This window comes from Lemur catta, chromosome 24 (genome assembly GCF_020740605.2).
Source record: "Lemur catta isolate mLemCat1 chromosome 24, mLemCat1.pri, whole genome shotgun sequence".
In the NCBI taxonomy this organism is placed as follows: Eukaryota; Metazoa; Chordata; class Mammalia; order Primates; family Lemuridae; genus Lemur; species Lemur catta.
In genome coordinates, this window is record NC_059151.1 from 3,141,030 (window position 1) to 3,153,841 (window position 12,812).

The 12,812-nt window shown below is 43.0% G+C and overlaps 1 protein-coding gene across 6 annotated transcripts in view; it reads left to right on the forward strand.

Annotated features, from left to right (window-relative positions):
• CDS1 (CDP-diacylglycerol synthase 1) overlaps positions 1-12,812 on the forward strand; it is a 52,109-nt gene that overhangs the window by 29,239 nt on the left and 10,058 nt on the right. For 5 of the 6 annotated variants that reach the window (XM_045536700.1, XM_045536701.1, XM_045536702.1 and 2 more), the window contains exons 9-13: positions 340-408; positions 2,479-2,631; positions 4,361-4,480; positions 6,408-6,511; positions 10,087-10,210. In XM_045536700.1, the coding sequence (XP_045392656.1) occupies positions 340-408; positions 2,479-2,631; positions 4,361-4,480; positions 6,408-6,511; positions 10,087-10,210 (570 nt within the window). Of the gene's footprint in view, positions 1-339; positions 409-2,478; positions 2,632-4,360; positions 4,481-6,407; positions 6,512-10,086; positions 12,802-12,812 lie in introns of those variants that run through there. The other variant, XM_045536704.1, reaches the window with a different exon arrangement.

Consider the following 12,812-nt stretch of genomic DNA (forward strand, 5'->3'; position numbering starts at 1 on the left):
GGGATGTTCTATAAGCATAAAGTCAGGGGCGATGGATTGTTTCAGTATAGAGTTTACAGTTCTTGGAAAGGAAAGAACAAACGTGGCTATGTAAGAGGAACAAACACATTCACAGCATGTCAAATGTCTGAATGCCCACATGTGTTTAAGTGCTACTAGAGAGATCTGCCAGTAAATCAGGGTCATAACACGAAGGAAAAGGGTTTTAAACTATTGCGGCAGGAAAAACGTAGAGCGACGGACAAGGTATTGCACGAACGCCTCGAACAGAGTTTGCATGTGCATTGTATGTCTTGTGAGTGCAGTAATGCTTTTTAATTTTATTTGGCCTTTCTTTAGTTGTCTCCTAAAAAGACTTGGGAAGGATTCGTTGGCGGTTTCTTTTCCACAGTCGTGTTTGGATTCACTGTGAGTTTTTGCTAGGATTTTTATTCTACGTATGTTTTGCAAAACGATGCCAAGTTTATGAGTCTGTTATAAACCTAAATATGAGACCACAACATGCTAATAATGCATTATATTTATTGAGACCTACTGAACAGAAACGATTCTGTACCTCTTAGCCTGGCTGCGTGTAGAATCACCTGGGGAGACACGCAAAATCCGTGTCTCAGCCTCAGCCCAGGCCAGGTAATTCTGATGCACAGCCGGGCTTGAGACACACTGTTGCGTTTTAGTCGTTTCTGACAGCTGTTCTGCCCTGTGGGGGTCACAAGGGCTGGGGCAGGTGGTGGCTTTGAGTAATGGCAGAGAATGCAAATGACGCTGACGGGTTCTGCCTTCTTAACACACGGTGGCCACGTGGCTCCGTGAGTGGTTCCCGCCATGGTCCCAACTTGCAGGAAAGAGTCTGTTAATTTTAAATAAATCAACGTTCACTTCTAGCTGTGAATAATGGATATCATTCAAGTTTTAAAAATTAGTTTACAGTTACGGAATTTAGTTTTTGATTAAAAGTTGCCTAGTTTAGAATCAATAAGGGTACAGTACAATGGCTGAATGTAAGATAAATATACAAAAGAAATTACTCTTAGAAGGTTTAATTTTTTTAACAGTCTCGTCTGACAGTTGCAGTTACATTCTGCACCCGAATGTAGAGTAACTGGTAACAACATGAAGCTTTGAGAGAGAGAGCAGATACACAAATAAATGGAATTGTGCCGTGATCCTAGGTGGGAAAACTGCCGTAATTCCTCCATCTAATTTATAGTTTAGTTCATTCTCAATGAAAATTCCAATAAAATTTGATAAAGTTACTCCAAAGTTTTTGTGGTAGACTGTTGGTGAGATAATAATTGATAAATAGAACGAAAAAGGATCCAACCCCATCCAATGTTTTTACATTACAAAGTAAGAATGATTAAAACATTATTAAATTTATACTTTAAGATTTTGGTATTGTTAAAGATTAATTTGGAAATATTACAGGAATAACCATGTTATTGGAAGAACATAAAGAGCTACCCCGTAAGAATGTAATGTATGACAAAATAATGAGGAGGGAAATGATACATATTTTCAAATAAATGGTTATGAAGAAACTGATGGTTTGAAAGCAAAATCAGTTTATATCCATTCCTAGAATCATTTGAATTTTAGCCATTCTTAATGGCTGCAGGAGAAGAGAGAATAAAACTGTTGTCTAGCAATTTAAATCTACAGCAGGATACTTTACGTATCGTTTACTTTACGTGGCTGAGAACAGCTAGTTTGGTGGCCAAGGAGAGTAGCATGGTCAAAGCTTTGTGGATCGGCTAGGAGCAGTGGTGTTTTCCACCTGGACTATTTTGTCTTAATACTATTTTCTCAGTAATTTTGAATCACTGATTAATTAAGTGATGAGATTAATGTAAGCTTGTTTGCAGTTAAACGTACATCGTTGACTCTCCTGTGTCTTCTGACTCTCCTGTTTCTTCTCTTATGAAGAAACTGATGGTTTGAAAGCAAAATCAGTTTATATCCATTCCTAGAATCATTTGAATTTTAGCCATTCTTAATGGCTGCAGGAGAAGAGAGAATAAAACTGTTGTCTAGCAATTTAAATCTACAGCAGGATACTTTACGTATCGTTTACTTTACGTGGCTGAGAACAGCTAGTTTGGTGGCCAAGGAGAGTAGCATGGTCAAAGCTTTGTGGATCGGCTAGGAGCAGTGGTGTTTTCCACCTGGACTATTTTGTCTTAATACTATTTTCTCAGTAATTTTGAATCACTGATTAATTAAGTGATGAGATTAATGTAAGCTTGTTTGCAGTTAAACGTACATCGTTGACTCTCCTGTGTAACTGTGGTCACACAGAGGTTGAAATCTCATTGATTTCAAAAACTCTCTCATTTTCTAACAGTCTTTGAAGTCGTTTGTTGGGACGGTTGTGGCCATCTAGGTTTGAAAATGCGTAGCCGATGTTCAGACAAAGAGGTTCTGGCATTCTGTCTCTGACCCGTAACTGAAAATATGTGTCTTTGCTTTGTTATCCAGGCTGCCTACGTGTTGTCCAAATACCAGTACTTCGTCTGCCCCGTGGAATACCGAAGCGATGTCAACTCCTTTGTCACGGAGTGTGAGCCCTCCGAACTTTTCCGGCTTCAGAGTTACTCGCTTCCGCCCTTTCTGAAGGCGATGTTGAGACGGGTAAGAGTGCACAAGGTCAGGGATCTGCCACTCTGGTGTTGAGACAGGTAAGAGTGCACAAGGTCAGGGATCTGCCACTCCGGTGTTGAGACAGGTAAGAGTGCACAAGGTCAGGGATCTGCCACTCCGGTGTTGAGACGGGTAAGAGTGCACAAGGTCAGGGATCTGCCACTCCGGTGTTGAGACGGGTAAGAGTGCACAAGGTCAGGGATCTGCCGCTCCGACCATTACGCCTTCTGCAAAGGCAGGATTCAGATTTAACTGATTGCTGTAAAATTTTTAACTCTTCAACGTAGCAGTGGTTTGAGTTTATTGTCAGTGTTATATTCCATCCCCTTGTGATTTCTCTTTCTTGAACATACAATGAGTGTTACTATTGCAGATCAGTTGTGTACTGGGAATTTACTTGCCTCATGGTTTAAATGCTGTTGGTAACTTATTCTGTATTTGTTGTGAAGACTTTTTTTCCCAATGTTTCAGAGGTTTTTATAAATCAAATGGATTAGAATGAGTTTCGCATGTTACTGGTATGAGTTAACTCGATTTAAAACTTAATTAAAATTCACCAGTTCAAAGAGCCCTTGGTTTTTAGAGGACATTTATTAGTATAGAAAGCTGCTGCTTCTAAAAATTAGTTTTCCTTCCCAAAGGACCTTGCTGCCATTTAAAGGTATCTTTGAGGTCTTTCACTGAGGGGTGTTGACATGCTTTCCCTGTAGAACCCTCTAGAACCCTCTTGACCTATGTCGTCAGGACTGGGGAGTGGTTGGTTAAAGTGAGGAATGAAATAATAATGTGTGTGCGTGCCTTTGTGTGCACACACACACATGCACGTATTTGTATCTGAAACATTGTTAACTAAAATACATAATTTTTAATAAGCAGATAAATCAACAAACTGTTTCTGCCCTTGAGTGCTCAGTAAATGAATTCCAAGAATTTTTTCAAGGTCTGAGCCATCTGTTTACCTGCTGTAAAACTTGATGTTGCCAATCTCCGATTAGGAGCAAGTCTGTTGCCCTGAGAACAAGTCCAACACACTGGAGTTCTCAAACATCTTTTTGAACCACACCTATTAGGCGCTGCCTGTAATTTGCAGTTTCAGATCATTTTAAAAGGAGCAAGAACTAAGAATTTACAAAATAATTTGACTACAGAATTCCTCTCAATTTTTACGCTTCTCCCCCCAAACCTTTCCTAATTGTCTCGCCGATTGCCATTTTGGTCATTGTCTTTATGCGACTTATCTTTGCGGGTGTCCCACGGCGTCCAACTTAGTTTTCAGAGAAAAGGCTAATTTTCTTTTAGTTGATCATGGAAAATGAAAGTGAAAATATAGTACAATACTAAAATATATAATTACAAACAAAAGTATTACTGCTGGTAAAAAGAAAAACACAACCAAATTTAGCAGTTAACTGATTCTCAGTAAGCCTACAACTGAATTGTAGAAGTTTCTAGACAAACTAGAAGGTAGCCCACCCGCTGCAAGGTTTCAGGGTGCCGGGGGCCTTGAGTCCACTTAGGGAGTGGAGAGAGCTGGCTCGGTAGAGGGTGATACAGACTTGCCGTGTATTCTTCTGCCGTGATTCTTAAAGTCTGTGAAGTTAACAAAAACGCATTATGTACTTTGACTTACTGTTCATGTCATGGTTCTTAGATTAGCGGGCACGCTCGAATGTAACCGTAATGATGTTGGCCCCACGTCTCCCCTTCTTCTTCCTCCTAGGAAACGGTGAGTTTGTATCCGTTCCAGATACACAGCATCGCTCTTTCAACGTTCGCCTCTTTGATTGGCCCATTTGGAGGCTTCTTTGCCAGTGGATTCAAAAGAGCTTTCAAAATCAAGGTGTGTGTTCCGGTTCTCCGTTACAGTGTTAGAGAACGCAATTAGAGAGTGTAACCCAGTTGGATTTTGGTTCGCTCTTGGTCTGCGTGAAACCCTTAGGCAAAAACGTTTTCAGCCTCACAGAAGCGCTGCCCGGCTGATCGGAGTGTGTTCTTTCTTGTTAGGTTTCGGTCATGCCGTGTGAATACAATTTTAAAGTGTTGTGTCCGTCTCTTTTATAGAAATGAGATCTGTCCCTTAGTGTCGGGACAGACACAGTCTGCCTTCTCTAGTGCGCATTCCAAGAATCCAGCCATGAATCCTCTGGTGTTTGTGGTTTGGCGACAGTCCCACTTGATTGAAGGGGGACATGGAGCGAAGCCTTTGGATTTGTGACGGTTCATTCTGACAGATCAGGGGTCACCAGACTCTTTCTGGAAATGGCAAATGATCAGCTTCTCAGGGTCTACCACAGCCGCTCAGCGCCGGGCTCTGCTGTTGTCGTGTCGGCGGATGGGCCCAGCTGCACTTATAATAAAACTCAGTTTACAAACACAGGCCGTGGGCGGGATTTGGTCTGCAGAACAGAGTTTGCCAATCTTTGCTCCAGAGATGGAAAATTGTCTCTCTGTTTTAAGTCGGATCATCATAAAGCAACACGTTATCTCAGCAATTTCATCTCAGCCTCCCCCACGTGGCTTTGCCGACTTAAGGTGGGAAGTTGTGTCGTCAGACAGGCTGTTGAAAGTGGGGAGGTCGAGGAAGGCCTCTCTGAGGAGGTGGCATTTGAGCAGAGTTCTGAGAAGAGGAGGAGAGTGAGTCCTGCCGAGAAACGTGAGGACGAGAATTCCAGGGAGTGCAGGGGAGCCAGGGCAGTGTGGGCCGGGGCCTGGCCGAGGGGCGGGGACATCAACGAACTCGGGGAGCTCTGCCCGGGGAAGGCACCGTGTTCGGTGAGTGCACTGCACAAAAGCGTGCGAGGTGCTGTCCCCGTTCTCTCGCCACCTTCCCGGGGAGATGACACATCCACAGAGAACTACGGCAGCCGCCGCACACAATGTGCATCTCCTGAAGGTTGCTGGCAGCCCCGTGGCCCTGCGTTAACGTTACCATGGCTTTCTCATGCTTCAGTTAGCAGGGAAAGGAAGGGAGGAAGAGGGTTGGCAAAAAGCAACCAAAGAATCTTTCAATAATCATTTTAAACAGAGAAACGTTACATTTACAATAGCACTTTTTTAATGGTGTCCAGTCCAAGGTCTCTTGTTGAATGGTGGGATTCCTTTGCGTGTCTGGGATGCAGAAGCGATCGCTGTTGCGTGTGAGATGTTTCTAGGTTGCCCGAGTGAGTTAGAAGAGCAGTTGTCCCGTCCATTCCCCAGGCACTGGGACGTGGGAAGACGTCCTCGCGGGGTCGTGAGGCTCGTGACAATCCCGCAGTGTGGCCACTGCCTGAACTGACACGTCCCAAGAGAGCCGGCTGCGTTGATTTGCTTTTCACTCTAACACTTAAAAAAATATTGATCGTATTAGTAAGATGTTTATTTCAAAGTAAGAAGTATTAGGACAAACGTGAGCTAGAACCAGCTGTGGCCACCTGAATAGCTTCTGGTTGAGCAGAGGGCCGGGCTGTAACAAAACTAGATTAGTAATAGCGGATAGGATTTTTATTTAGAAAAAATATTTATTCACTAAAACCAGTGCAAGATTTAATGACTGTTTGAATGGTGTCGGTCAATTCAGAAATCATTTCAGGATGGGCCCATATTTAGAAAAGACGGCTTTACTCTGTTGTACGTGTTCCAGTAAGTTTGTATTTAGTGAAAAAAAATCCAGCGGTGAAGTATTTTCCATATGGAGTCTGTGATGCCCAGGAGACACAGATAGGAATTTTGTAGCAGGTGATTTTTTTTTTTTGAAAATTTGCTAATATATTTGTTTGTTTCTAAAGGATTTTGCAAACACCATTCCTGGACACGGTGGCATAATGGACAGATTCGACTGTCAGTATTTGATGGCAACTTTTGTGCACGTGTACATCACAAGCTTTATCAGGTACTTTGACACTGAAAACCCACTTTTAGATGTTTTCTTTGAGTTCTCCTTTCTGCTGACGTTAGTTTGAGTAAGTTAACCATTTCTGTCAGTGGTGTAATTTGTAATATCGAAGGGAATGGCGGTCTCCGGAGTTGTAGCCCTGAGCAAAATAGTTCAGTTGTAATTGTTTTACATACATTTGAGCAACTTACAAAAAGCAGTAGTTGTATGTCAGGGTCCTTAACAGGAGACGGTATTGGACTTGGAACGGGAGACTTCACTGCTCAGCTGTGGGCGTCGCAGTGATCGTGGGTACTGAGAGTTGGGGGGGAGGAGAACATAATCCACCAATTATCTCTCACGTGCCTGTCACGTATGGTAGAAGGTTCTAGGCACGAATGTAGCAGGGAACAAGCCAAACTGAGTCTCTGCCTTCAGAGCGTCTTGTTGGGAGGTTGGAGGGAGAAGGTTGGAAACAGACCAGGAACAGATGCGTGCAGTTGGTTAGGGGGTTGTCAGCGCCACGGAGAAAAATACAGCAGTCCGGCCGTCACGGCTGGGTGTGCAGGGGGTGGCTGGCGGGTGGGTGGACGGGCGTTGCTATTGTACAGCGGGTGGTTTATTCTTGTTGTTAAACCTCAGGGGTTTGGATCTAGCCAGGGTGCCAGTTTGGGGGGCGAAGGCTGACCACGTCTCCCACGTGTGAGCTCTGATTCCCGTGGCCTCTGCTGGGGCCCCGTAGCCAGAACGCTGATTAATAAAGAGCATCTGAGCCACAGAAAACGTGGATTGCTTTCATAGCATTAGCTGGAGGAAACACATATTTAGAAATCTCTAAATAGAAATTTTAAACATACACCCACAGCGGTGTGAGAATTTTTGTGTTAATTTTATTGGGGGGGGACAGTCTTGTTAGGGGTTCCTCGATTTCATTAATCTTTTCAAAGAATCAGCTTGTGGCTTTGTTAATTTTCTCTACTGTGTATTTTCTATTTCGTTGATTTCCACTCTCATCTTTCATTCCTTTACCTTTTTTCTGTAGATGTGATTTGCTGTTCGTTTTCTCGTGCCTTGAGAGAAAGCTTAGGTTGTTGATGTTCTGCCTTCTTGTCTAATATATCCACTTCAGACTACAAATTTCCTCTTAAATATCCCTTTGTCCTCATCCTACAAGTAATGACACTTGTGTTTTTATTATTCAGTTACAAATATTTTCCCATTTCCAGTATTATATCTCCTTTAACACATGAGTTATTTAGAAGTGTATTGGTTAGTTTCCAAACAAATGGAGATTTTTCTCATTTTCCTTCCTTTATTGAGATTTCCATTGTGGGTCAGAAATCACACTCTTCACGATTTCAGTATTTAATAGTTTTTAAGACTTAGCTTATGACCCCACACGCTGTTCTGGTACATATTCCACGTGTACGTGAAACTGACATGCATTGTGTAGTTCTTGGATATAGTGTTACATATGTCAGTTAGGTGAAGTTTAATGAAATCCTCTGAACTAATTTTGTTTTTGTTGGTTTTTTTTGGGGAGGGGTCTGCTTGTATCAGTCACAAAGAGTACTTTGTTAAAATTTCTCACTGTGATCGTAAATTTATTTCTGTTTCTAGTTTTGTCAATTTTTGCTTTATATATTTTCAGGTTGTATTAGGTATTTACAAATTTAGGCTTGTTGCACCTCTTTGTTGAATTGGCCCTTCTGTCATTCTACAATGTCCATCTTTACTGCTTGCCTCAGAGCCTCTTTTGTTGGGTGTCAGAATAGCTACATCAGCTTTCTTTTGGTTAGTGTTTGCATAGTATTTCTTTTTCTCTCCTTTTATTTTTAGTATTTCTTTATCCTTACAATTAATGTGTTTCTCTTTTCTAACAAGCATTTGGCCGTTTTTTTTTCCTGTTTTTTAATAACCCCATTGACAGTCTTTGTCTTTTTAATTAAAGTATTTAACCTATTTGAGTATTTATTTATTGATATATTTGGGTATTAGTAATTAGTGGTGAAATCTTTAGACCTTCATTTTCAGAAGATGACAGCTGTTTAGGGCATTAATTCACACTCTTTCTTGTTGTAAAATTTGCTGTTCTCTCAGCAGAGAGAAGTCATGCTGAGCCATGTGGCCCCCCCATTTGAAAGCAAATATTTAGACTATTAGAAATACAGAGGTCGTGCCAGGATGTAGCTACCGGGGAGCACCCGCTGACACGACTTTGCATTTAGCTGAACTTGCTAAAACAAAACAGCCTTTTCTCCCTGGGTCTCTGCTCTGGGCTTACGCCGTGAAGTTGCTGAGTCTTTTGGAGAAATGTAATGAGACCAGCTGTGTCCCGACTCGAGTGTGAGAGGCGTGTGGCCAGTTTTCTGGCAGATGAACCACATGCATTAAGGTGACCCAGGGGATGGCTAATCTGGGCTCTTGTGCAGTTTTTTAAGTCAAAGATTTGCAGAGTAAATAGTTCCTCTACTCATGCTCATTGTGATACCGCTGTGTAGCAGATATTTCTTTGTTGCTGGGATTTCTACTTCCTGTAATTCTATTTGAAGAGTCTGTTGTAAATCATCAATTTCTTTACCCATGAAAACATCTTTCTCAGAATTCTGTGCCATTCCCCATATATCACTTACATCTTGCTTTATCCGATTGGATTTTAAAGCAGATCCGCTTTGATTTTGTACGTTGGGGTTTACGTAAGACTTTCTTTTGTTTTTGAGACAGGATCTCGTTCTGTTGCCCAGGCTAGAGTGCAGTGGTGCCGTCATAGCTCACTGCAGCCTCAGTCTCTTAGGCTTCAGCCATGCTCCTGCCTCAGCCTCCCTGGGAGCTGGGACTACAGGAGTGCCACCACACCTGGTTAATTTTTCTATTTTTAGTAGAGATGGGGTCTGGCTGTGTTGCACGGGCTGGTCTTGAACTCCTGACCTCAAGCAATCCCCACCTCAACCTCCCGAAGTGCTAGGATTACAGGTGTGAGCTGCCATGCCTGGCCCCAAGACTTTCTTTGAACAAAGGTTGTGGCACTGAGTATATATCACAGACAGGGACTTCGGTGCTAGGCTCAGTGTGTGTTTGTCTCCTGTGTTCTGTCTTTTGAACATTCATAGTTTCCTGGGGCTGTTTCTTCAACAGGGTACCTTCCATCATCTGAAGTTTCTTGGAAGCTAAAAATTTAAATTAATATTTTCATGCCCTCTTTTTGGTTTATCCTTACAGAATAGTTTTTGTGTCTTGTCCAGTCTCAGGACTTGTTATTTGTCCCCACTTTTAACTCAGGTTGTCCTTTTGAGAATTTTTGTAGAGCTCAGTGTGCACGTCCTAAATTGCCTCGCATTGTCCTTGTGTTTTGTGTTTGTGCTGCTTTTCCCGCACCTGTGCTCCGTGCTGCTCACAGCAGAACCGTTCTGGGTTTTATTATCCCCTTGACACAAACATTGGACTTTAAAGTGAGCTCTTACCAAGAGCTCTTTTGAGTCTGTAAAGATTGGTACTCCACGCTTAAAGGAATGGCTTATTTTAAATTGGGGAGATATACTTCCTTCCGCCCTATTCAAATAGCATGAACTTTGTCTTCTCTGCCTTATCATCAGGGGTCCAAATCCCAGCAAAGTGCTGCAGCAGTTGTTGGTGCTTCAGCCAGAACAGCAGCTAAACATCTATAAAACCCTGAAGACTCATCTTATCGAGAAAGGAATCCTGCAGCCCACCCTGAAGGTATAACTGGACCCAGAGGGGGAGCACTGGCCGGAAGGAATTCTTCAGAGCAGCACTGACAGACGCAGTCTTGTAACTGTACAGAACAGTGGTTGGAAATGTAATAGATTTAAGTTTTTGCAGACATGAATGTTCCTCTCTGAAATTACTGTGAATGTTTACCAAACACTTACTCGGTCTAAGTTACAAAATAAGTAGCCAGTTGCCAGCAACGTATCCTGTACTTTTTCTGAAGTGTGTTTTCTGATGTGAACTTCCTTCCTCTTCCTTGCTGGGTCTCGGAATTGAAAAGACTTGTATTTCAAAGAGTCGAGCACTGTAAAATGCATAAGTTGAGGATGTCTTAAAATTGCACCCGGCAGCCTGCCTGTTTGCACAAATATTTACATTTGCACTTGGAGCTGCCCGTAATTTTAGCAAAATGTTTGGTGTAAGGCACAACAGGAAGTCAGTTCTGCTGCGCTTCCTCCGCACAGTCTGAAGTATTTTCTAAAGGGCTTAGTTGGATCAAAAAAAAAAAAAAAACATTGTCCACTTTTGAAAGCAGTCCTCATTTGCCAGGGGGAAACATTCTGCTTTAGGTAGCTTCAGAGTCCAGGAGATACTGTCCTCAAGGTATAGGGGAAAAGAAAAGAAAATGCAGGAGAGGGGGGCTGAAATTTCTGCCATTTATTGGTCTGTTAGAAAGAGCAGGCATCAAACTCTACTTCTGATAAAATTGTTTGGAAAACCACAACCTCGCAAAAAACTCATGAAGAGAAACAAAGAATTCTGCTGTGAAGAACACCGTGGACGGGTCGTGCACGGGTCTCTGCAGAGGACAGGGGCTCGGGAGGCAGCCTGAGACAAGGACACGCGGCCTGGGTCTCCTCTCCCCGCTTCCCCGAGAACCAGCTTCCAGTAAGTTCTGCAGCCACGAGCACAGGCAGGCCCTCACCGCGCGGGGTCTGGAGTGGAGGGGCGGCCGTCCCGCCCGGCAAGAAGGAAGACCCGCCTGGAGACCCAGGCCCAGCCCAGCCTCCCGGTGGCAGCTGACCTTTGCCCTGTTGCTCCTTCGCATCATGTCACAAAGTCTGAGGACATCAGCTGATGATTTTTTTCTTCTAAGAATGGAAATCAAGCAGAAGTGATTCCTACCAAGAACAAAAAGCACACAGATGCCAAACCTTCCCTTTCTTTCGCGGGCTGGACACCTGTCACCAGGTGAGACTAAATTTCTTACCCGTGGACGCAGGCAGAGCTGTCGCTGTGCCCTGCACGGCCGTGTTTACTGTACTGAGCACTCGGCACTGACCCTCCAGAAATCGCCCGTGCCGCTGGGTCCGTGTTCAGAGGGGAGAAATAGATATATTTTAAAGAGTGTTTTGCTAATGAAAAGAGTAAATATTTTTGTTTGAATCAGCAACAAATTTCAATTATTGTATATTTCCGTCCGGCTACTACACCTGAAACGAAAGATGGCGAGTGTGCCCGGGTCGCACACCTGCGGCCTCACCCCCCACATGTGCTCTGTGGTCACGGCAGCCACGCGGCACCGAGAGTCTCGTGTCTTGGTCCGGCCTGTGCCCGCTTGCTCCGTCCCCCCGGCTGTGCTCAGCGCATTGCACACTATTCCATGAACATCGAGAACTGGCGTTGGAAATGTCGTTAGAGGCGGGAATGATGACTTTTAAAACCAGGCAAGCACCAAGTTAATCTTCAGCATCTCACATTTTCTTCCTTGCCTCATCAGCAGCTTCAGAAGTTGATCATAAAGGAACTTAGGATCCCAAAGTTTAAAAGATAGAATGAAAATTTTGTGACAGGAGCTTACCTTAAAAATTCAGTCGTCTGCACAAGAACTCGTCGGGAGAGTCCCAGACCCCTCTATGTTTTTATTTAAAGTAGTTGGTGAGGTGTTGAGGCACAGAATTAGAGCATTACTGAATACATGTATTATAAAATCAATATTATAAACAAAACAGGTTAGAAATATTTGGGGTCACGAACAGCGTTTCTCAAATATGCTTTCTAAAAGTGGATGTACATTATTCTATATGTAAAAAAGTAAATTCCTAATTTTAACAGAGCTCTAAAGGTTGATCTTTTTAGTGTACTTTTATAGCATGTATATTAAAATAGAATATATTTTAGCAAAAGATTGCCATAAAACCCTGACTTTGATCACTTTTGTATTTGCACTGTGAAGAGGGCCTAGATTGCAGGTAGCAATGCAGTGGTGGAGAAATGCATAACCGGGAACGCCTTCCACTGCAGTGGCTCATTGCTGCAGATTTGCTGGTTTTGGAGGCGCTCTCCTGGTACCGACTGCTTGACTTTTTAACCTGCGGGACGCAAATGTTCCTCAGCGCGCTTTCGCCTTGTGCGTGTGCGATTACTACTGAGAGTAAAGAGACCACACACCCCCCCCTTTCATTTGTAGTATCTCTCCATTTGCACTTTGGTTAGAACAAAGAATCACCTTGTTCAAAAAGGAAAAAGCAGAAACAGTTTATATATACCGTGTATGGGTGGCAGTTTATATGTGTCAATCGGTTCTCTGAATCTTTTACTGAAACGGAGATAGGAAAATAAAACTGAAACAAATCATATTTTGACTTTG